Raw genomic sequence first — 26095 nt, forward strand, 5'->3', positions numbered from 1 at the left:
GAGTAATGCGTGTCAGAGACGATGCTGTGGATTTTTACAGTGGATAAGGACGCGTGGACGTTGTCTCGCAAAAATATCTTTAATCATTGTCACGGGAAAATGATCAAAAATAACTGACGTCCCTACCTCGTCTAGAACTTCCAGGGCAGCGAGGTCATCCCCCTCATCCGGCTCCGTCTTCACGTTGCTTCCTTTTTTGGTATGGATGCGCTCGTGCCTGTACGACACACAAAGTAGTTACTCAGCTTTTTATAAAACGCAATAGCCTAAATTGCCGATCAAACATGTACGCATTGGTAACACCAATATATACATTTTATGTATGTTTTAAAGTACCATTTTTTGTAATCAAGGCTAAAAATCTTATTGAAAAAAAAAAATTTTAAATAATTTTTTTAAGATAAAGCTTTGTGTTATTATAGTTATCACTACCAAAAAGGTTAAGCTTCTTCTTTACATTGTGCTTTTTTTGCTCAATTTTTCCCCATTTTGTTATTTTTTTTTAGTTTGACTATATTTTCACGGGCTGCACCTTGGACACCACTTAACAAAACCATAAACAATAATTGATTGCTACTGTTTTGGCAGGTGAACAACAATTGAAGAATGGTCATTTAATAATCAAAGACAACGTAATGTGAAAATGACAATCATAAAACAAGGGCATGGGAAGAAACATGGCTGCTTAAAACGTCCTAATTTTTACAGTATTATGTTCATATATGGAACAGACAGGTCATATATGGACTTTCAATGCCTATATGAAGTCATCTAGGTGTTTGTTACCTGTCATTACTGTCTCGGCTTCTGTCTGTTTTTCCGTGATGGCTTAAAATGACAGAAAATGGATTAACAAAGCGGGCAAAACACTTTTGCCACAGCAGCCTGCTGGATGAAGATGTCTGTTTTTGTAATTTTGTAGGATTTTTGAAGGTTTGAAAAGGGGCTTGGATTTGGGATAACGTTAATATGTTAATATATATATATATATATATATATGTCTCCAAAATGTATACAGAGTGCACTACCTCGTCTTCTCAATGCCTCCTATCTGCTGGTTGAGATCAATGAGTTCAATCAGTTGTTTCTGCAGCATTTTCTCTCTGCTGACAGTCTGCCTGATGAAGATGTGCTGGAGGAGGTCTAACACATTTGGTCTCAGCTCAAAATCCTTGATTAAACACCTCGGGGAAAATAAGCAGAAGAAGAGTAAAAAAGCAGCCGAAGAAGAAACTCAAAAGTAAAATATTTGTAGTGCTCACTGGCTGATGAAGTCGTTAAAGTCGTCAGACCACAACTCAGGCTGCTGGAGAGTAGGCGGTGGGTTTCTGTCAAAATAAGTGGAAAAATGACACATGATCAACAAACTGATTGTCATGAAAGACATGTTGGTGTAAGGCACTAACGGTCCACCTGTGCAATTATGTACATTTATCATCTCCACCAAGGTTTGTTTGCCGCAATGTCTTTGTCCGCCTTATAAGAGTGCAGGGGACGTCCTAATACACCAGGGGCCTTTTTCACCTCGGCTGTGAGAGGCGATAAATTGGCCTAATGAGAGTATGCCCTGCTTTGTATTTATCACAGAATGCGTTCAATGTAGACGTCAGACACTGCGAGTGCTTAAAAGCTCTCCTCTTATCTGGATGACAAACGCACAACCAGTGGCTGAAATTATGCAGCCATCTTGTTTTTAGCCTCCACTCTGTAATTAATTCACTCTTTCACAGCACGCAGGACACAATCAAAACACTCTGTTGTACATCATTAGGGCTAAAAGCTTGAAGTTGGCAACCTACTCCAACCTTAAAATCAAAGTAGTATACCACAATAATACACGTTAATTTAAGACCACTCTGACAGTGCCAATCAAAAGTGGGAGTTTCTTTTAGACCGTCTAAATTAAACAGAACTGGTGTTGGTGGCGGGATTAATGCCTCGAGTGAGTCCGTGATGGGGCTGGATGAAATAAAAGCAGAGACGTGACGAACGGAGTCTGAAGGTCTGCTGCAGCCGTCACACACATTCCAGGAAAAGCTGCGTGACAAGCATGAGCACCACAGCCAGCAGTGTGTGTGTGTGTGTGTGTGTGTGTGTGTGTGTGTGTGTGTGTGTGTGTGTGTGTGTGTGTGTGTGAGAGATGTGACAGAATGCTGCACTGGTAAACTGACAGTGACAGTAAAGTGCTTATGGGGCTCTCACACAGGAGGACGGTACAAAACAGCCCACAAATCACACACACGGGTCCATTTTTCCACTTGTACACAAACGCGAGACACAGCAAGAACAAATCATAAAATTTGCGCAACAGGGGCTCACCTGGGTATTTTGAATAGGGCTCTCATTGGATGGAGCACCGAGAGGGGCGGGTCTCCATCACCCAGCTCGATGGCAGTGATGCCCAGGGACCAGACGTCACAGCGGGCATCGTAGGTGGAGTCCAGCTGCTGCTCGCACGCAATCACCTATATGAAATAACCATAGGACTTGCATCACATTAGGCCTAATAACACTAAACAAGCCTTTAATTCGTTTACGCAACAAAGCATTACAGATAATCAGATATGGATGAAATAGCCTCAAAATGTGGAAATCAGTTCAATGAACACACTACAAACAAGCATTATGTAACAACTACTCAAAATTAAGCTTATTATATTGCTTAGTGAAAAACAAATGCAGCAGACATGACTGGGCTTACAGCAAGATTAGAAGTTAAACAGGCCCAAAAACATTTTAAAGAATTTTGTGGAAGATGAATGCCCAATTCAAATACAATTACAAATACATACAAGTAAATAGTCTTATAGCTATTAGATACTGTATAAAATAATCTGTTTTACAGGATGGTTTAGCCACATTTTATACAGAAAAACGACATCGCGAGCCTTGCCAGGCTTGCCTTATTACAACTTTGCACTCCAAGGGGCAATAGTGTGCAACTGTATCAACTCGTTTTTTTTGGAATTGTGTCTATCGTTCACAATACTTATCAGAGACAAGGGGACAAAAGGTTTTTGGTTTTTTTGCTTCCTAACATATAAAAATCGGTTCGTTCTAGTTGGCTAGCAATGCAGCTAATGGGAGCAATCACTTCTACCTCTAAATCCTTTTAAAAATGCATTCTAAAAACGTCAACAATATTTCATTTACGTTATGTAACCTGTATAATAACCAAGTGTGGTGACACAGAGCAAACACTGAGGAACTATTTTTCTAGCGTAGTGACACATCAGCATGCTTCGGTATTAGCCGTAAAAGCTAACTACGGCGAGAGATAAGCTAGCTTCTATGTCAGCATGAAACGTGTTTGAGTTTGTAATACACAACACTGCGACAGGACACCAATCTGTACTGACTGAAAAACATGAACAATCATATTACAGTATCTGTAAAGTATCAGCCCACATTTTATGTTTAGTTTGTACACTGCTTGCTCGACAGCACATGTACTGTAGTTGTAATAACACGCATAATGTGTTGCATGTATCATGATCAATATTATAGTGACTCACTCGATGGACAGTAAGTTTTGTCCAGCTGGCCGGGGAATTTTCCCCCCGTTTATTTGGATAAGCACTCCATTTATGTCCAAGCTCCACATTTACGGCACCGAAATCACGCCGACTTCACTCTCTCGGCTTCTGTCTGCTCCAACGTCTCACTCTTCCTTCGTGCTCGCTTCTAGAAACAGTAGTTCATATTCAGCTTAAAAAAGATAAGGTTGTGAATCCTCATTTGTCCAAAAATTGTCGTCTTCATTGTCTACTACCAAGTCTGCCATGATTGGAACACACTCACATTTGTTTCTGGCAATAGGAACACACATTTGTTCCAGAAGTGCACTGCTATAGAAAACGGAAATCAATGCGCGGAAGAAATCAGTCTGTGTCAATGTTTAAAATTACCAAAATATGGTAAATATTGAACATACATATTGTTATGAACGTGTTTATTACATTATATATAGACTTACAGTGTGTATGTAAAACGTGGGAGGGTTTTGAAGTTGTTTTAGAGGGCTTTGAAGGCTACAACGGTGACTGCTATTAGCTGCATCTTGCAAGCGTTCTTTCAAAAATTCTAAAAAATAAAAATAAAAAGACGTGTTGTCTCTCATAATGATTTTGGACAATAGGCAAGGTCAAGGTCAAGGTTTCTTTAATGGTACCTGGAGGTAAAATAGTTGCGCAGACATTTGTAATTCAGCGTCGACAGAATGAAGCAAGCAAACACAAATCATATAAAACAAATACATTTTAAAAATCCACAAACTTATAGTATACCAGGCACACTGTAGAACAATAAAATATAATACCTAACAAACCAATAAAATCATTGTGATTAAAGTGCTATGGCATAATAAATAAATAAGATCACAGATGTGATAGCCTTATTTAAGCGTGTGATGGCAGCAGGTACAAACGTATTCATATATCGTTTAGTCCTACAAAGTGGAACAATGAACCGCCGACCAGAGCGAAGGAGTTGGAATTCACTGCGTAAAGGATGATGGGTGCAGTGGTGAATAATAGAGCTCGCCTTGCGCTGCAGCTGTGTGGCATATATGTCAGATAGGTTGAGTTGCGGCTCACCTATAAGCTAACTAGCCCACTTTACAATTTGATTTAGTGCAGACTTGTTTCTCAAGGACAAACTACCAAACCATGACACCAGGGAGAAGGACAGAATTAGGGCTGAAACGACGCGTCGACGTAGTCGACGTCATCGGTTACGTAAATACGTCGAGGACGTTTTTGTTCGTCGACGCGTCGCATATTTACGTCACACTACCGTCATGGCGGAGCGCAAAGCAGACGATGCGAGCGGTGCGAGCGAGGGGAAAAAAGCACGCCAAAAGTCGTCAAAAGTGTGGGAGTATTTCAATAAACGGCCTAAGAAGAAACGCTACTTTTACTCCGCTACTTTTATCTACATTCAGCTCGCTACTAATTTTTATCGATCTGTTAATGCACGCTTTGTTTGTTTTGGTCTGTCAGACAGACCTTCAAAGTGCCTGCGTTACTGGTGACGTTTCACTTCGTTCCACCAATCAGATGCAGTCACTGGTGACGTTGGACCAATCAAACAGAGCCAGGGGTCACATGACCTGACTGGCTCCGAGCTAACTTCGGGTGTTACCATTTAGTGGTCAATTGTACGGAATATGTACTGTACTGTGCAATCTACTAATAAAAGTTCCAATCAATCAATCAAAAGTGTGAAGGAAAAAATACCCTTTTTTATTTCAACCATAAAGACTGACTGCACAGTTCCTGTCTTCACAATAAAAGTCCCGCTCCATCGTGCCTGCGCTTTCAAAATAAGAGTCTCCGAAAGCCAGCGCAAACAAGCTAGCAAGCTACGGAGTTTGCCGCCAATGTATTTCTTGTAAAGGGTATAAAAATGAATATGGAAGGTGGACAAATAAGATGCCAAATAACAACCACTTTCATGTGGTATTAGACAGAAAGGAGGAACTTTTTTTCTCCTCCATTTGAAAACGTGGACGTTAAGCACTGCTTCCTGATTACAATCAATGCAAGTCATCAGAATCAGGTAATACACCAACTTATATTCTTGTCTTCATGAAAGAAAGGAATCTATATGTTAAACATGCATGTATAATTATTAAAACACCTTTAACATGTAAACAAAAACGGCAAAATAAATAAATATAAATTATATACTGTATATATCAATGTATGTATATATATATATATATATATATATATATATATATATATATGTGTGTGTGTGTGTGTGTGTGTGTGTGTGTGTGTGTGTGTGTATATATACACACACACACATATATATATATATATATATATATATATATATATATATATATATATATATATATATATATATATATATATATATATATGTGTGTGTGTGTATGTTACTCAGTACTTGAGTAGTTTTTTCACAACATACTTTTTACTTTTACTCAAGTAAATATTTGGGTGACTACTCCTTACTTTTACTTGAGTAATAAATCTCTAAAGTAACAGTACTCTTACTTGAGTACAATTTCTGGCTACTCTACCCACCTCTGCTAATAATGTTGTTGTATGCACACTGTGTCGAGCGGAAATGGCCTATCATAGCAGCACAACGGCAGCGTTCTTGCCATCACCATCAACTAGTCAATCGTCCGCGTGAGTATACGTTGTCATCATTACACAAAAACATGAATGTGTCATTTGTATCTGCGTTGTAAATTCATAAACTAAAGCACCGTTTCGCTCTGAGAGGAGCGTTTGGCGTGCCTGTTCAGTGTTTACAAAGACGCGCTCCTCTTTAATGCTAACGTTAATTAGTTGTGCAAATACCTTTTACAACATTAACAATTACGTATACTATGTACAAACGAACAATTAACTTTCACTTTAATCATACTATCATTGTTGTGTTATTAAGCAAAATAAGCAAAAGTTTTACTTTTGTTGAAATGTTTACACTGTTGTTACAGAATATTTCGTTTTGCACTTTTTTGTATTGGATGTTTATCTTTATTTTTGCACATTTTAGCAAATAAGCAATACTTTTACTTTAGTTGAAATGTTTACACTGTTACAGAATATTTCCGTTTTGCACTTTTTTGAATTGGATGTTTATCTTTATTTTTGCACATTTTAAAGCAAAATAAGCAATACTTTTACTTTTGAAATGCTTATTCTATTGCAGAATATTAAGATTTGCACTGGATGTTTACTTTTATATTTGCACATTAAAAGCAAATAAGCTACTTTTAATTTTGTTAAATGTTTACATTGTTACAGAATATTTTGTCATGTTGTTGTCAATGTTGACTGAGTGGCCATACTTTTTTTTTTGTAAATAAAAGCCATGCCTTTTGAAAAAACTGGCCTACATTTATTTTTTCATCTTCATTTTAAATAAAAAAAATAATCGGTAAAAGGAAAAATAATCTATAGATTAATCGAAAAAATAATCTATAGATTAACCGATTAATCGAAAAAAATAATCTATAGATTAATCGATAGAAAAATAATCGTTAGCTGCAGCCTTAGACAGAATCGATTCAATATATGCCCGATAAAAAAGTGATAACATGGTTCTATCTATGTGGAGATGTGACAGTTTTCTCAGGCAATGAAGACGTTGGTGTCTCTTTTTACACACCGCTTCGCAGTTCATCTTGAAGGTCAGCTTTGAGTCTATGACCGTGCCAAAGTACTTGTAGCTGTCCAGACAGTCTACAGACTGGGTTCTAAAATCAATAATCATGTCCTTTGTTTTATATATGTTGAGGTGTAAAAAGGATTCCTCACAAATTCACTAACAACGGGACCATGGCTAGACTCATTTCCACTGAGAAGACTGACAATAATCGTGTCATCTGCAAATTTCACTAGCGTCCTGTTAGCATGCTTATTCTGGCATGTGTTTGTGTACAGGTTAAAAAGAAGGGTTGAAAGCACACATCCTTGAGGTGAGCCAGTTGAAGAGTGTGATAACTCAGATAAAATACCATGCATTCACCTTGACTTGTTGGGATCGATTAGTTAAAAAAATCTAAAATCCAACCAGCCAGATCAAAACTCAGTTTAAAATGCCTGATCAGCCTTTCGGCTAGGATGTGAGGTTGGATAGTGTTAAAAGCAGATGAAAACTCAACAAATAAAAGTCTAGCGTGGGTTTTATTTCCCTCTAGATGTTTAAATAGAATGTCAAGAAGCGTGGTTGAAACATCCCCCACACCTCCGTGTGCCCCATAGGCAAACTGCATAGGATCGAGTACATGCTCGATTTCTGTTGCAAGATGAAACTTTACAATTCTTTCAAAACATTTCATCACAGTAAGAGCAACTGGCATTAAGTCATTCAAAGCGGTAGGTCTGCTGCTTTTAGAGACAGGGATAATCGTGGCACGCTTCCACACACTTGGAACCCGTTGTAAGCTTAAAGACAGAAAAAATAAAACTTAGTTGCTTTGCACATGACTTAAGTAAAGTACCACTGATTCTACTAGGGGCTGGACATGTGTTAGTCTTCAGTGAAAGTAAACACCTTTCCACTTGACTTTGCTCTATAATGAAGTAGTGATCATTGGGACGGCGTGGCGCAGTGGAAGAATGGCCGTGCGCGACCCGAGGGTCCCTGGTTCAATCCCCACCTAGTACCAACCTCGTCATGTCCGTTGTGTCCTGAGCAAGACACTTCACCCTTGCTCCTGATGGGTGCTGGTTAGCGCCTTGCATGGCAGCTCCCTCCATCAGTGTGTGAATGTGTGTGTGAGTGGGTAAATGTGGAAGTAGTGTCAAAAGCGCTTTGAGTACCTTGAAGGTAGAAAAGCGCTATACAAGTACAACCCATTTATTTATTCATTTATCATCCTTCAGATTTAGTCTCAAATCCTTAATTTTGCCTTAAAAATATTGCTGCTGGTCAAATCTCAGATAAACTGTATTAAATCAGTAGCCAAATCAATGTTAGATATGTAGCCCTCTATTATAATGTTGCTTTAACTCTTACTTTGGTGAATGCAAAAGCCCCAAATAAGTGCAGTTTCCCTTTAAAGGGGATCTATTAAGCAAAACCCACGTTTCTTATGCATTGGTAACTACTTTTGTGTATTTGGGATCTGCATAAATCCTGAAAATGTGAAATCAAACCATGGAGGCATGGCAGTTATTTATAAAACTATCTTGCCTTTCTTCATATTTCCTCCGAACGAACCGTTTGTATTTGTCAAACTGGTGACGTTTTTATCACTGGTGACGTCAACAGAAATCTCCATATATGGTAGAAATTAAAATAAATGAATAAGACCACCCACAAAACTGCGCATCCTGCAGAGACGGTAAGAAAGTGCCTTGAAGATGATCTATAAAACAATCTATGCAACATTTCGACTAATTAACCACCATTACATGTTATGTAGATCACAAGGAAGTGTTTTAAATGTAGACAAAAAAATCATAATATGACCCCTTTAAGTCAGGAGTCCGCAACCTTTTTTGGACCAGGGACCGGTACCAAATACATCCCTGGAAGTAACATCACAAAATCCTGAACCATTATTTTAAAGCAACTTAAAACTATACGGAGCAATTTAAAAAATGCATTTTGGCCATGGCTTGAGTGAGCTGAACTCAGACACAATCTAACGCGCGGTTAAGAAGACAATTTAGCAAACGTTTTGACCATTTAACCCGCCATAAAATCGCCGGGTCAGAAGGTGTGACTGCTTCTGTGTAATTCAGGTTTTTTTTTAAAAAAAAAGCCAGTTTATCTGTCCAGACTTGATTAGGCGAGTGAAGAGTGATGATGAGAATGCCTTATCACTTGGCGATTATTAACATCGGCTCACTGGGATGTACTCCAGGCTAATGTAGCGGAAAGACAAGGGACAGCACGCACCTCTGGCGCCATCCAGAAGGGCGTTCCCACCGAGGTGTTCCTCCTCAGGCGGGTGTTTGTCAGCTGGGCTGAAACACCTGCAAGGAAACCAACATGCGCACTTCACTTATGCGAGCAAAAATCTGTCACTATGGCAACAAGGAGTATACGTCCCTCCTGACAGTGGAATATTTGACATAAGAAAAACTTGTTTTAAATTGCAAAAAAACCAAAAACAAACATGTCAAACAAAATGTGTGTGTGTTGACATGCGACTTGAGTCGAGTCCAGACAAATCAGCGTTACGTGACAAGCACAAGGGCTGGCTCAGCTCAAGCTGCAGCAATGTGGTCGGTTTTCTGATTCAAGTGCAAATGACATTGATATATATTTATGTCAGGAAAGGATCAAGAAAGAAAAACATGATAGAAAAGATTATATGCACATAAGAACTGTAATAAAAAAAGCAATGCTAACCTAGTCTCGAAGGTAGTACTGTATTCGTAATCAAATTTTTGATACAGTACAAAAGCATTCCCACATTAAGTGACAGGAAGTATTTATTGCATCACGTACTGAAAAAGTATTTATTGCATTACACATCTACTCAAATACAGTGGAGTCCAGCATTTGGCTAGCAGGAGGTATGCCCGCGATTGTGCCAAAAAATAGCTCACCTTTCTGGAGCAGATAATATTGGTTTATTCTCGCTACATTATTTCTCTGTGTTTTGTTCCTGCATGTAGTGTACATTTGCCATGTATTTACTTAATTATTTTGTCTATCTGTAATTATGTTGTCTACTTGAGTGTTCTTTAATATTTTCTTCTTCGAACTGAGATACTGCGATCAAACAATTTCCCTTGTGGCTCAATAGGGTCTGTCTGAGTGTAGTCTAAAGTCTCCTGTTTGGAACACTTGGCCTTCCCATTAAAACAAAGGCCTGCCTTCACACTGTTTAAACTGTCATGCTACTGCTGCATTGTTGCACTTTCTTAAAGAGAAACGTTGTGAATCAGGGGTGTTCAACATGTGGCCTGGGGCCATTTGATGCCTGTAGTTCAATATAGAAATACAATCCAACAAGAGAAATGGCCAACATTTGCAAAATATAACAAACAGGCACAATGTTTGTTATATTTGTTTGTTAAAATAAAAAGCTGAAATGTTGATACAAAAAAAAATTGTCAAAGGGGTTCTTTGAATATATTAGATACAATCTCATTCTTTGTTATTTTGAGATTTAAGGATGGTATTTGGTAATTTACCTGGTAGCAATTTGTGTTATTTTTTAAAAATGGTAACATTTACAAAATCAAGTTTACAGAAAAGCCAAGCACTTTTATGTTTTGCATTTACTGTGTCCAAAACTAACCAAACTGTAACCTATAACTGGGGTACATTTAAAGGGGAACAGCACTTTTTTTGGAAGCACTTTTCGTGTCGTCCTCGCCAGTTCCAGGCCCTATATGCTTGTCAAGGTGTCCCCACTTGTCAGAGTACCTCCTCAAACGTCTCATGTCCAGGTAAGATGCATGATTTATGATCTACAATAAACATATAGGGAGCAGGGAAGCGAGAAAGCGGCAGACCACACAATGATGTCAAAATAGGCACACCTGGAAGTGATCCCGGCACCGCTCTAAATAGTTTGTCTGATATAGCGTTTATAACAATATCACTAATAATTGGTTGATATTCAAGTCACCAATGAGTATTGTTGGCGCTTTTTGAATGGTTATTTATAATTTTATGGGCAGAATAATGGAGCTCCCATTGGCTCCGCTGTAAGCGGACTTTTAGGCGTAATATTTAGAATGCATAAAAAAAAATCAATCCGTCATCATGTCTTTCATAATGATTGTGAACGATAAGCAAAATTCCATAAAAAGTGCAGTTCCCTTTTAAGTTCATATTGTAGCCACACTTATCCCCAAAAGATATGTCTGAAGAACATTTGTTTTTTTTCATATTATTTGCCCATTTTATGTGTTTTACCTTTTCAATTAATGCCGAAGCAACATAGTTTTGTATTGGCTTCACTGCAGTAGGATCTATCGAACACTTTCATTTCCACGTGGAACTATCAACCTATTTTTTACCTTTTCATATAAACCATTTAACTACTTCCGGTCACCAAAAAGAATACAGTAAAACCTTGCTTATCGCGATTATTGGTGGCAGTAAATTAATTATAAAATGATTATTTTCATTCCTAGAGCATAAAAAAACCTGTTTACGACTTTCTAAATACGGCTTTTAACATTAGGAAGGCCCTGTGGACATGAAATAACACGCACGTACAGTAGTCATCTATATACAAGCCACAAACTTCGAAGCACAATGTGGCTGGGAACAACTATTACAAAACTCATTTGGCTACAGTCAGCCCTATAACGTGTTGGACAAGTAATGTTAAAGAGCTAAATGGGGCCACAAAAAAACACTCTTTCTGGCATTTTTGTGTGCATCAACAAAAACCCAAAATAATTCAGTAAGATTTAAAAGTTCTAAAATCAGAAAAACAAGCAACATGTTTGTACTTTCAAGAGTCCAATGAATAACATATTTGGAGTTAAAAATCACGAAAACAATGATACAGGCGCTTAAATGTTATTTGAAGACTACTTGACTCATCGTGTTACTCATTACTCATGACGGCAACACACTGAGGAAGATTATAGTACCGTGTCAAATATTTAAGGGGATTAGAAGGATGTTAACCACACAGCTTCATCACATCCACCCACTCTTCTCCATGAGTGTAAAAACGTGACACAAGCATCAAAACACACAAACACTGTTGTTAGCGCTCCTTCAAAAAGCTGTCGCAGCCTGCCTGGCCGCACGTCATTCGTATAAATATAAAAATAATAATAAACATGATTATCATGCAGCTATACTGTAACGCCAATTAGAATATTCATGAACTTCAGCTGCTCTAAGTGAGTCCATCTCCTATTTTGTTCGTGATGAGTCACTGCGGGGGTTTTATCTGCTTCGCTGCTTAGCGTAGCACGAGCCCCTCCACAGGAGAAGAAAAAAAAAAAGAATAATCCCTCCGTGACGCAGTTCAGCACCCCAAACCAACTTCCCGTTTTTATGGGGGGTTTTTTTAACGCTTTCGTCAGGGCCGCACAAATTTCTTCCTGCTGACTTGAAATGTTCTGACGGCTGTGATTGGACGAGACTATATAGCTGATAAGTGTCAGCAGTGTCAGCTTCTCTCGCCGGCAACTGGCGCCGCATCGTTTCCAGGCAGGTAGGAGGCACCCCCGGGATGGGGCACGCTTATCAGGCCGCTTCACTGCTCCTGACGTCCTTGCTCAAGGGCGTTTCAATTGCGTCAGGACGGCGGTGGCGCTTTTTCATCAACCACCCCCATTTATGAATGCAAACAAATATGTACTGACTGAGCATTGACGAGAAAATATGAATGCCAATATACAAAAATGCTAACGTTAACACTGCTGTGAGAAAAGAGCACCATCTATTTTTATTTTTTTCGGTAGGAGTAAGTTACTTTTCCCACCATCAGCTTGTTGAAATAACTCCTAGCCTCTTCTTCCTGATGCATTCAAAAGTTGTAAATACCATGCTCCAATTAACTGTATGTATACTCATTGAGTCTCCTACAGTTGCAAATAACCATTGGGGTCTCTAATTAGGTTAAAACATATCGTGTTTAATAACTGCGATGGCTGTAGGCAACTTCCTGGTGTAGTTTTAAGGAAGTAATCACATTTGACATTAGCACCTCAACTTACTGGTTCTGTGACGGAGCTCTTATCTAAAAACATTGTATCTCAAACCAACGTCTCCAGTTGAAATGAATTTAATTGCTACTTTTTCCACTAAAACAACACAATCTTAACATGTAACATGCCTTTCAAAAGAAAAACTAACGTTTAGATAAACATTGTATAAAAACAATACAAAAGAATGTAGTACAGTAACAACTACAGTACTAAATAATGTACAGCCTTATTGGAGAGTGGACTTCTACGGTATCTCCTTCCAGCTGCTTCTCCATCAAACACACCATCAGCAGCTTCTCCATATTTTCATTGATTAATGTACGCCGTTTAGATATTATTTTAATATTCTTGGCTGGCATTAGACTCATTCTGCTTCAGTATGGTGCAAACTAGAAGTGATTTACGCCCGAATTCCTCCGCCAAGGTGACAACACGGAGTCATGTTTTTGATTATTATTTTAATTCAATGAATATCATACACTTCTTCTTCTAAGCACTGTCCTTCACAATCACTTTCTTCCTTCCCATGGTTTGGAAAACAAAGAATGTTGATCTCTAACTAGAAGCTAATGCTACCGAGCAAGAACAGATGTTTTGGTTGGATCTTACAGGGTTCACTGTGACTTTTGTCATGCCAACACATGGCGGGGATGCTAGTATCTCAAATTTTTGCTTGCAATTGGGGCGGCGTGGCTCAGATGGTAGAGGGGCCAGCCAAAAACTTGACGGTTACAGGTGTGATGCCAGCTTCCGCCATCCTTGGGCAAGAAACTTTACCCATCTGCTCCCAATGCCACCACACTGGTTTAAATGTAGCATAAACGTAGATAATGGGTTTCTCAATGCAAAGCGCTTTGAGTCACTAGAGAAAAAAAAGCGCTATATAAACATAATTTACAATTTTACTTCAATTAGCTGAGAGACGGCTCCTATATCAAAACACTCTTAAGTTGAGGTACCCTTGTATCATCAGCTTTATCTATCCCGTGCGCCTTAAAATGTCGATTGCGTTACTCAGTTAGCAGGGGGGTACACTTGCCACACTCATGATGCTAACTGAACAGTTTGCTGCTTACCGCTACTCCAATATTGGTTGTGTTGTGCAATACATTGCTTGCTTTTTTAAGCATTTTTTTCCCGCTAATTCCCTGGGGAAAAAAACAGTTGTGCCCGACTATATCTGTGTTTAGGGTGAAAAAGGTAATTGCTCAGAAATTTGTAGTAATATGTCCCTTTTCACATTTTCTGCACTCAAAATAGAGGTGTGACAGACTGTTACAAAAGCCTTTGAGAGCAGGATGTAGAACAACTTCACAATCACATATTTAAAAAGGGCTCCATTAACACCCCCTGCCCCCTTACTCGTGTATAATAAGAGATGTGCACTTTACTGTTAAGGAGGGACAAAAAGCTTTTAAGAGAAACTCACAATTTGCAGCCTAAATGCAAACATACTTGTGTACACTGGGAAGGTTTTAGTTGTAATGAAGACAGGCGGAGGGAATGGGGGGATGTGCGTCAATGGGGACGTTCCAAATCGGGGCTTCTATCATATAGAATGTTTGCTTGCCTAACTGCTGTAAAACAAAGCTTAAATGTACCTTAACTGTTACATGTTTGAGTTATCGGTACTAACAGTTATAAGGTCCAATTAATGACCCTAAAGGGGTAAATTAGTGCAGTTTGTACCTCAAGGGACAAAAATGGACCCCTAGGAACGTCATTAGCGGCCCGATGGCTTTGGCTAATGACACTGGTCCCCCAAATAATGATAAGCAGTGAGAGGGGGGCAAAAGACACATACCAAAGTCCACCAGTTTAATGCCGCCATGCGTGGTCAGCAGGATGTTGTTGCCCTTGACGTCCCGGTGGATGGTGTGGTTGACGTGCAGGTGCTGGAGACCCTTTAGAGGGGAGGGAGGAGGGAGGTTAACAGCTTTGACAAGCACCTGCCTTCTAAATGATGCCATTTATACTCTTTTCATTCATGCCATCTATTTGGGGAGGGTGCACATGGAAACCTCACCATGAGGGCTTGATGCAGGATGAAGGCAATTATGGCTTCATCCATCCGCTCCCCCCTCTTTAGCATGCCTTTGGCCAGGTCCGTTACAGAGCCGCCATTGCAGAGCTACAAATACAACAAAACAAAACAAAAAACAGAGTCAGCGGTTTCGGTGGACAATGTGAGGACAAATCTCCTGGAATATCAGGTGGGCTCGACAAGGATGTTTGATCTCGCCGCTTATCTTTCGACTGTCAGCTTAGTGGGAGGAGAAGAATAGGAAAATTCCCTACGTCGATAATCTGATGACTAAGAGAGAAAATTATCAAACAGCTATCTACAGTACAAACTGACATTTCTTTATAGAATCACACAAAAGATTAAAAGCCAGTGTGGCCCAGTTCCTCCCCATCTTTCTGTGTTTATAGACTGTTGTCTGACTCAAACGTCAACGACAAACCCTCTCGCAAAAGAACAGAAAATTACCCATTAGGTTGCCTAGGCAACGATAATAACCCCTCATTTGGAGCTTTTCTTCGAGAGATACTGAAGGTGGAAGGAAAATAAGACGCTCCAAAGAGTCACTCAGCGGAGCAGCAATGCTAACATTCTGCACATTTGTTTGTCAACACGGACGTGTTTATATTTTGCATTTGAATGAACATCTTAAGCTCCAGACGGATAGGAAAACGCCAAAACATTTTTGATTAGAGAGGAAACTTTGCTTGTATCTCGTTATGTGCTGAACACTTGTTCTTTTATAATTACACTAATTTCCCGCTCTTGAAAAACAAAAGTATAATAATTAGCCAATACATGTGCAGAATAAGGTTACTGGGGATAAAAACATCTCCCCTGTAGCGCTAATGCAGACAGAACATAGCAGATGAGCTAAACTAAATTAGAGTGGCACAAGGCCAAATAATCACCATTTGGATCAGCACCAAAATAAGTAATTTCTTGCCATGTTCATAAAAATGGAAAATACTGAATTTTAATTGGTTCATCGGTTTTACACAATCTTTCTGCAAAGAAGAAATTATCTTTGGAGGTCTAAATGTAATGTTTCAGCACCCAAAAAAAAGAAAATAAATAAATAAATACATTTCTTACACGGTCAATAAAAAGGGAATAATACATCAATTGGTTTGGTAGTTTATGCATAATCTTATAGCAAAAATAAATCATTGTTGGGCATAACATTTCTATTAGCAGCAAAAAAATCGTTTTTTGTTTTTTTAACAAATAAATAAATCCTTCCGAGCAATTTTTAACAAAAAGGGGGAAATGTTGAAATCGGTTCAGAAGATTTTGCATAATCTTACGGCAAAGATCAAATACTCTTTGAGGTAATTTTTGTATCAGTTCTTTCTTGCAATAAAAAAAAAAAGTAATTTCTTACAAAAAAAGTTATTTCGATCGATTTTTAATGAATAGGAGGAAAATGTTGACAAGGATTTGGTATATTTTGCATAATCTTACAATATATTGGCAAAAATATATTTAAGGTAACATTTGTATCAGCAGCTAAAACATTTTTTAAAAAATTTGAAAATAAATTTAAACAAGTCCTTTCTGTATTTTTTTTAACAAAAAAGCGAACAATCTTGAAATTGTTTTGATAGTTTTAGCATAATGCATAATCTTACAGCAAAAAACTAATTTTGAGGTAACTTTTTTATCAGCACCCCAAAAGAATTCTTAAAATAAAAGACCTTTCTTGTAATTTTAATTAAAAAAAAACATTGTAACCGATTTGGCAAATGTATACTAATTGAAATCAATATTATATATATTATATTATTATTCTTTACTACATTATGTATGGAAGCTTAAATTGTAAGTGTGAAAATAAGCTAATAATCTACAGCAGGGGTGTCAAACGTATGGCCCGTGAGCCGGATCAGGCCTGCCAACAGGTTTTATCCGGCCCGCGAGATGAGTTTGCTAGGTATAAAAATTAGCTGAAATGTTTTAATAAAAACAAACTGCTGCTCTAAATGTGTCAACTGGATGTCGCGACTCACACTAGCAATTCTTTGTATACCCTGCCACTCCAGCACGCATGTCTTTAGAGGGGCGGAGCTATGTGCCGTGTTGAGATAAAGGCAACACTTCCGTGTTTGGACACTAGGTACTGACGCTGCTTTTTAGTAACAGTATACAAAATGTATACTGTTACTAACCTTCCCGGTGAGGTCTATTCAGGTGTACTGGAGAGGTACATGTGCTTGTGGACTTGGAGAAGGCATTCGACCGTGTTCCTCGGGAGGTCCTGTGGGGAGTGCTCAGAGAGTATGGGGTATCGGACTGTCTGATTGTGGCGGTCCGCTCCCTGTATGATCAGTGTCAGAGCTTGGTCCGCATTGCCGGCAGTAGGTCGGACACGTTTCCAGTGATGGTTGGACTCCGCCAGGGCTGCCCTTTATCACCGATTCTGTTCATAACTTTTATGGACAGAATTTCTAGGCGCAGTCAGGGCGTTGAGGGGATCCGGTTTGATGGCTGCAGTATTAGGTCTCTGCTTTTTGCAGATGATGTTGTCCTGATGGATTCATCTGGCCAGGATCTTCAGCTCTCACTGGATCGGTTCGCAGTCCAGTGTGAAGCGACTTGGATGAGAATCAGCACCTCCAAGTCCGAGTCCATGGTTCTTGCCCGGAAAAGGGTGGAGTGCCATCTCCGGGTTGGGGAGGACACCCTGCCCCAAGTGGAGGAGTTCAAGTACCTCTGAGTCTTGTTCGCGAGTGAGGGAAGAGTGGATCGTGAGATCGACAGGCGTGTGCGGCGTCTTCAGTAATGCGAACGCGGTATCGATCGGTTGTGGTGAAGAAGGAGCTGAGCCGGAAGGCAAAGCTCTCAATTTACCGGTCGATCTACCTTCCCATCCTCACCTATGGTCAGGAGTTTTGGGTTATGACCGAAAGGACAAGATCACGGGTACAAGCGGCCGAAATGAGTTTCCTCTGCCGGGTGGCGGGACTCTCCCTTAGAAATAGGGTGAGAAGCTCTGCCATCCGGGAGGAGCTCAAAATAAAGCCGCTGCTCCTCCACACCGAGAGGAGCCAGATGAGGTGGTTCGGGCATCTGGTCAGGATGCCACCCAAACGCCTCCCTCGGGAGATGTTTAGGGCACGTCTGACCGGTAGAAGACCACGGGGAAGACCCAGGACACGTTGGGAAGACTATGCCCGGCTGGCCTGGGAACGCCTCGGGATCCCCCGGGAAGAGCTGGCTGGGGAGAGGGAAGTCTGGGCTTCCCTTCTTAGGCTGCTGCCCCCGCGACCCGACCTCAGATCAGCGGAAGAAGATGGATGGATGGATATACAAAATGTGGAATGTTACGTTCATGCTTTCATCGTCAAAGATGTTGTTGGTAATGTAACTTGCAACATTTCTACTCAAATAAATGCTGTTGATAATCTGTACATTTTGTGTACATAAATACTGTATAATATGTATCTTCTTCTAATCGAATGTGTGATTAATGAAATTTGTCTAAATTCACAAGTTTTTTGGCAGATAATGTTACATATGCACAGAATAAACCACAAGATGTTAGTATACCATTGATTAAGGAAAATTAGAAAATTAAATTAATAATATCCTGTAATTTGATTTTGATTTTAATTTCATCTTTTGATAGATTGAAAATCAACACCAATTGGAGCATTTTAAAACTCTGCCAGAACCAACCAAACCTAGACATTACATTATCACATCATTTATTCAGAAAGTATAAATAACAACAAATGAAGATAGAATATTAACCGCAACATGTAAGTGTAAAAAAACCAACAAAAAACATTAGGATTTCTACATTTTCAGAATGTGCTTGGTCTATTTTCAAACGAAGAAAACAATCTGAAATTGTCGTTATTTTACCAGTCCGGCCCACTAACCATGTGGCCCTTGAGCTAAAATGAGTTTGACACCCCTGATCTATAGTTTGCAAGTTAAATTATCCAAACGTTTCAACTAATTAGACATAAAAACACACATTTTTAACATATTTTGTGGTTTACAATGACACCTATACAAATATTTCCAGGCGTTTGTGGCATCGTTGCATGACATATGTGCGAGAAAACACCTGTCGTCCATACAGCACATCTTAAATGTCACGTTTCTTTCAAAGACTGGTGGTTTACATACATTGAATATTGAGGGGCATATTCTCCATCACTAATGAGCTCTGGCGCTTGTTCAGTCATGCAAATTAACTTTCCGCTCATCAAGGTAGCACAAGTGGATGAAACAAATGTACAAGATGAAACAACGCTGACTCATCCATCTTTCATGCACCAGTACCAGTGGGTGTAATGATTTCTTTTGTCAGTAAAATTTAGTTTTATCTTTTTCTTTAAATTTGATCTAGGCAGAGTTTTTTGTTTTTAATGTAACCTGATGAGAGTTCCAACTTCACATTGTGACTTAACATTTCAGGGAACATGCATCTTATCAAAGCCAAGCCTCCTTTTAACGTTTCCTTGGAAGCATTCCCTTGATATGCACATGTAAATCATTTGGTTTTCATTTCTGATTACAGAATAAAAAGTCCCCCCCCAGGCCTCCTCTGCTTTCTTTGAAGCACTTTGCAGCTGCCCGCCTGCTAAATTGGCATGCAACGGACACATGAAAGTGCACCCGCTTCCTGAGTGAGCACGACAAAAAAAGCAAACACTGACGAAGTGGAAGATGCAGCTTGTTGTTAATGAGCAGGCTCTTCTCAGCAGAGCTCATGGGGGGTGGGGGGAATTACAGTTTGGGGGCCGTGGGGGGGCCAGTATCCATGGAGAACGACCACCTTGCTGCTTCCTCTTCATCATGACTAAACCCCATGTGCATGTACTCTAGACTAGAGCCCTCCACCACACTGCTATAGCCACTGTCATTTCAGCCACAGGATTGTTTAGCACGTTTACAGCAGAGATCGACCAATTATCGGCATCGATATTTGGCATTTTGACGTTTGTTTGTTTTTTAACAATTACAAGCGGTAGAAAATGGATAGATGGATGGATGGATGGACAACAGAACTACATCAGCAGATGGAATATATACACATATGATACCACTATTTAGCAATAAAAAACAACAACAGTGAAACAGATAATGCTGACTTCTCACGCACCAGCCAGTTTGCCCTGCATGAGAAAGGTTATTTCTTTGCTGGAGCCCAATTTTATTTTATTTTTTTTAAGTCATTTAAGAATAAAAATTACTCTCAATGTCAATAATTCTCCCCAAATATGTTTTGATATCCGACAGAACATTTATTTGCGTTCGCGTGAGAATTCTTCTGCGGTCTTCCCCGCCCCTTTCCCTTCTGCAGTACCGTATTTTTCGGACTATAAGTCGCTCCGGAGTATACGTCGCACCGGCGGAAAATGCACAATAAAGAAGGAAAAACACATATATACGTCACACTGGAGTATAAGCCGCATTTTGGGGGGAAATTTATTTGATAAAATCCAACACCAAGAATAGACATTTGAAAGGCAATTTAAAATAAATAAAGAATAGTGAACAACAGGCTGAATAAGTGTACGCCATATGACGCATAAATAACCAACTGAGAACGTGCCTGGTATGTTAACGCAACACATCATGGCAAGAGTCATTCAAATAACTATAACATATAGAACATGCTATACGTTTACCAAACAATCTGTCACTCCCGATCGCTAAATCCGATGAAATCTTCCTCCCCGGTGTCGCCTCTAGTATGCGCCGTTTCCTTTCTTTCTGCTGCTCGATCGCCGTTTTCTGCTGCATATTTCACTACGTCCGGCGTGTAATCTGCAGTATATGATTTCCTTTTCTGTGCCATTTTAGTTCAGCCCTTCTCAGTTTTTATAAGTTACCGCCAATGTTGAAATAATTCATTTTAATAGCTACGGACGTAGCAGCAGTTAGCATCCCATGACCCACAATGCACTTCTGCCATGACGCACAATGCACTTCTGCCATGACCCGCCCCCGCCGAATTCTTATTGGTTGACGTGTGTGACGATTGCTGACGTGTGTGTGACGATTGCGGACATTTGCTTCGTCTCTTACGCGAATGAGATAAATAATATTATTTGATATTTTACGGTAATGTGTTAATAATTTCACACATAAGTGGCACCAGAGTATATGTCGCAAACTATGAAAAAAACTGCGACTTATAATCCGAAAAATACAGTACGTCTCCTCTGCTAACCTGTCAAAATTTCAAATTTTTGCCGAGAAATCCAGTTTTTGTCTTTCTTTCTTGGCGTCTTCCCGTTCTCGCTTTGTTTGTTTCCGCTACTGAAGCAATGAAGTCACTCGACAAGCTTCTGTTCGCAACACTCGGAGCCTTGGGCTCACTAAAAGGAGTGCTGCGGGTTTCATGCTCCTTGATTCAATCAAATAACACGACAGATATGGATGACAAAGGGGAGACTTAGGCAGCAGCTCACATATTCTCATACTTTCTGTAAACATTCGAGGAAATAATGTCAGCTAGCTTGAAAAATGTCTCAACTAGCTATGTGAAGGAGCCCAGATTGTTTTTACTAAAATGTTCACAGTATTTCTGGGTTCCTCATGAAAAAAACCTCATAATGTATATCCATAAACTGCTATAAAATTGCAAAAAAATAAGGTTTTCCCAGGAGAATTTCCAAAATTTGAAATGCAAATGTGTGTTTGTGAACTTACCTGATGTTTTTGGCTGCGACCATAACCATAACATTAGCGCTGCATAAAACATGTTGCTACTGGTCTGACATTTCCTAGAAATTAAAAAGTAAAATAAATTGAAAGCCTTGTCCAGGTGTATACCATTCATGTTTAGCTAACTTTTACTGCAAATGAATATCGGCTCCAAAATTCGGTAATTGGCCTCCTTGATTGCCAATAATCGATATCAGTATATTGGCCCTGAAAAAAACATACCTGTCATTCTGTTGTTTACACTGCAGACTTTGCAAGGAAAAGTTTGGGAACGAGTCTGCAAATGAAGTAGGGAAGCTATGCAAATACAGACGTACCTCTCAATCACCCTTGAGCCAAAATATGTCCCAATGGCCTTTTTTCCCATCTATTTTTCTGGAGTGTGTGAGACTGTCATTGATGATAATTTGTTGCAATTTGCATACGCCGAAATATTCACGCCCTGCCTAGATCTATGCGAGTGCACCGAACACCGAATAAGCTACTTTAATTTAAATTCAGGCCACGTGAACGCAAATGTAACTTCATGTTTGCAAATACGCTCCATCAATCACGCTCACCAGATGTCTGTAGGTTTACTTATCACGACGACAACACAAACTACAAAGAAGGAAAATAAAAGCAACATCCAACACAACAAACACTTGTCTGCTCCAAAGTTGACCTCCATTACAGGTTTGACATTTCACCGGCGCTGCAGCAGAAGATGAAATATGAGAGATGAAGAAGTGGAGGGCGGGAGGTAAGTCTCTTTTCACCACCTCCCCACCTTGAACTTTTACATCAACAGCAAAGATGAGGAAGTTTGCATGTTCTGAAGTAAAAAGGAGGCCATGCAAGCCTCTAATCTGCAGGTGTATCATCTAATTGGCCGAGACACGCCTTGGACACAGAAATCCTCACTCTGCTGCTCTCAGCAGGGAGCCCGTGACACATGAGCCTGCCCCCTTTCTCCTTCCAAAAAACTATGTGATGCCAACTGGCTTGAAAACAAATCCCCCAGGTGGCCTACAGGTAAACACTGCGCGCACATACACACACCCCTCACTCTCCACCTGGTTTACATAATCTGCAGCCAGATTTAACCATCGCTGCACAAAGTTGGCCAGACGTGGCGTGAAGAACAAGTGGACCTTTAATCTGCACGTGTTCATGCGTCGTCTGCACGCCATGGAGCAAACGTCAACCGGGGTCGCAGCGGATCAAGGCCATGGTCACACAAAGCCTGGCAGTTTTGAAATTGGTTGCATGTTGGCCTCAGGTCCACATGTAAACCAGGCTTTAGACTATACGCCAGTCAAAAAGACACCTTCTTTGACATGTACGGCATATTGGAAAACCATCCATCAATGTGCTTTCTCTAGGGTCACAAGTGAGATGAAGCCTATCCCAGGTGACTTTGGGCAATTGGGGGTTAAGCACAAATATGCAAACGTGTCAATATAGATCAATACAGTCTGCAGGTATACAGTCCGTAAGCACACATGATTGTATTTTGTTATGACAAAAAATAAAAAATAAAAAAAACAACCAACCAATTTTGTCAAGAGGAGTGGTCAAAAATTCAACCAGAAGCTTGTTGATGGCTACCAAAAGCGCCTTATTGCAGTGAAACTTGCCAAGGGACATGTAAGCAAATATTAACATTGCTGTATGTATACTTTTGACCCAGCAGATTTGGTCACATTTTCAGTAGACTCATAATACATTCATAAAAGAACCAAACTTCATGAATATTTTTTGTGACCAACAAGTATGTGCTCCAATCACTCTATCACAAAAAAATAAGCGTTGTAGAAATTATTGGAAACTCAAGACAGTCATGACATTATGTTCTTTGCACGTGTATGTAAACTTTTGACCACCACTGTCGACATTTAAAATAAAATATGAAAACTCTACCTCTCTATGAAGCTAACTACTGTATGTTTTGGTCCAAAAGGCGGACCAGACGATAAGGGACACTGTCAATGATCTATTCAAGTCAATTTTCATATTTTCATATCCGGTGGATTAAAGGGGTTATATTATGATACGTTTTCTACATGTAAAACACTTCCGTGTGGTCTACATGTTTTACAGACCATCTTCAAGCCGCTTTTGGACCGTCTCGAGTTTCATGGGTGGTGTTATTTACGTGCCTCCACTTTGACATCTTTGTCCGTTTATAGCGCTTCCATAGTGAGTCTACGGACCACGACTGTACATATGTGCCTCCACTTCAACTGCGGCGTCTCCTCGACAGCCATGTTGTAGTTTTTAGTTAGTGCTTCCATATGGAGAATATTGACAAATGTTAGTTTGAAATATACGCTACTTCGTATTAGAAATAGCAACAGCAGAGGACACGTGCATTTACAAGCCTGTCTGCCCCAAAACAAGAGGATAGATAAAATTATTGACAACATCATCGGACTACAATAGCCGATTCGTGCAAAGCTCTTCGGGTTAATCTCTACCATAAATGGCGATATCCGCTGACGTCACACTTAAGAATTTGCCCAATTTGTGACCTTTTTCCCAACAGCTCTTTTGGAGGAAGTATGAAGGAAGGCAAGATTGTTTTATAAATATTTCCAGCATGTCTCCATGGTTTGATTTCAAATTTTCTGGATTTATGCAGATTCTAAATACACAAAAAACAATAAGGAAGTAAAATTAACTTCACGTAATAGGTCCCCTTTGAATGCATTACATGTTGGTTTAAAGGGGAACATTATCACAATTTCAGAATTGTTAAAATTATTAAAAATCAGTTTCCAGAGGCTTATTATATTTTTCGAAGTTTTTTTTCAAAATTTTACCCATCACGCAATATCCCTAAAAAAAGCTTCAAAGTGCCTGATTTTAACCACCCGTCCATTTTCCTGTGACGTCACATGGTGAAGCCAACACAAACAAACATGGCGGAAACAACAGCAAGCTATAGCGACATTAGCTCGGATTCAGACTCGGATTTCAGCGGCTTAAGCGATTCAACAGATTACGCATGTATTGAAACGGATGGTTGTAGTGTGGAGGCAGGTAGCGAAAACGAAATTGAAGAAGAAACTGAAGCTATCAAGCCATATCGGTTTGAACCGTATGCAAGCGAAACCGACGAAAACGACACGACAGCCAGCGACACGGGAGAAAGCGAGGACGAATTCGGCGATCGCCTTCTAACCAACGATTGGTAAGTGTTTGTTTGGCATTAAAGGAAACTAACAACTATGAACTAGGTTTACAGCATATGAAATACATTTGGCAACAACATGCACTTTGAGAGTGCAGACAGCCCAATTTTCATCAATTAATATATTCTGCAGACATACCCTCATGTCAGCAGGCCAGGGAAGCTTGGGTCGATATTCTTCTCTTGATCATCTTGGGACGGTGTGAGCCAAGACATCCAGGGGGTTTAGCTCGCTCGTCTGCGGGAACAAACTGCCGCCATTGCTTGCCGTGCTAGCGAGGTCCTTTGTCCCTGAATTGCTCAGACACTCCGGCAGATTCAATGGAGGTCTGGCGGCAGATTTCTTTGACTTTATCGTTGGAAATGCATCTGCTTTGAGTGTCGCAGGATATCCACACATTCTTGCCATCTCTGTCGTAGCATAGCTTTCGTCGGTAAAGTGTGCGGAACAAACGTCCAATTTCTTGCCACTTTCGCATCTTTGGGCCACTGGTCCAACTTGAATCCGTCCCTGTTCGTGTTGTTACACCCTCCGACAACACACCGACGAGGCATGATGTCTCCAAGGTACGGAAAACAGTCGAAAAAACGGAAAATAACAGAGCTGTTTTGACCCGGTGTTTGAGAAAATGGCGGATTGCTTCCCGATGCGACGTCACGTTGTGACGTCATCGCTCCGAGAGCGAATATTTAATTCGCCAAAATTTACCCATTTAGAGTTCGGAAATCGGTTATAAAACTATATGGTCTTTTTTCTGCAACATCAAGGTATATATTGACGCTTACATAGGTCTGGAGATAATGTTCCCCTTTAAGATAAACGTGCGTTGACATCCCGCAACAGACACCTTAAACTAGGGTTGCAAACTACCAAGAGAATCGGCCAACTAGATTTTATTTACTCCTACCAGCGTGGTGAATTTTGTTTTGGAGTAATACAGATACATGGGAAAGAAACTATTCAATAATGCAAAATAACAACATTACCAGAATAAAATAACTGCGTTTTAGTTTTTCGCCCACTTGTTACCCTTCCGAGCGCAATCTTAGCCAGGGGATCAAACAATAATTGTAACTGAACTT

At 39.8% G+C, this 26095-nt stretch overlaps 1 protein-coding gene across 7 annotated transcripts in view; it reads right to left on the reverse strand.

Annotated features, from left to right (window-relative positions):
• The window catches only part of myo3a (myosin IIIA), a 71258-nt gene that overhangs the window by 24693 nt on the left and 20470 nt on the right, over positions 1 to 26095 (reverse strand). For 5 of the 7 annotated variants that reach the window (XR_009815735.1, XM_061965156.1, XM_061965154.1 and 2 more), the window contains 8 exons: positions 15154 to 15258; positions 14932 to 15031; positions 9391 to 9467; positions 2320 to 2465; positions 1263 to 1328; positions 1029 to 1184; positions 787 to 828; positions 127 to 217 (listed from right to left, as the gene is read on the reverse strand). Coding sequence is in view for 6 of the 7 variants with exons in the window: in XM_061965156.1 (XP_061821140.1) it covers positions 127 to 217; positions 787 to 828; positions 1029 to 1184; positions 1263 to 1328; positions 2320 to 2465; positions 9391 to 9467; positions 14932 to 15031; positions 15154 to 15258 (783 nt within the window). In the remaining variant the exon portion in view is untranslated. The remainder of the gene's footprint in view (positions 1 to 126; positions 218 to 786; positions 829 to 1028; positions 1185 to 1262; positions 1329 to 2319; positions 2466 to 9390; positions 9468 to 14931; positions 15032 to 15153; positions 15259 to 26095) is intronic. The other 2 variants (XM_061965157.1, XM_061965155.1) reach the window with 1 other exon arrangement.

The sequence above is a fragment of the Nerophis lumbriciformis genome, linkage group LG07 (genome assembly GCF_033978685.3).
Source record: "Nerophis lumbriciformis linkage group LG07, RoL_Nlum_v2.1, whole genome shotgun sequence".
Taxonomy (NCBI): domain Eukaryota; kingdom Metazoa; phylum Chordata; class Actinopteri; order Syngnathiformes; family Syngnathidae; genus Nerophis; species Nerophis lumbriciformis.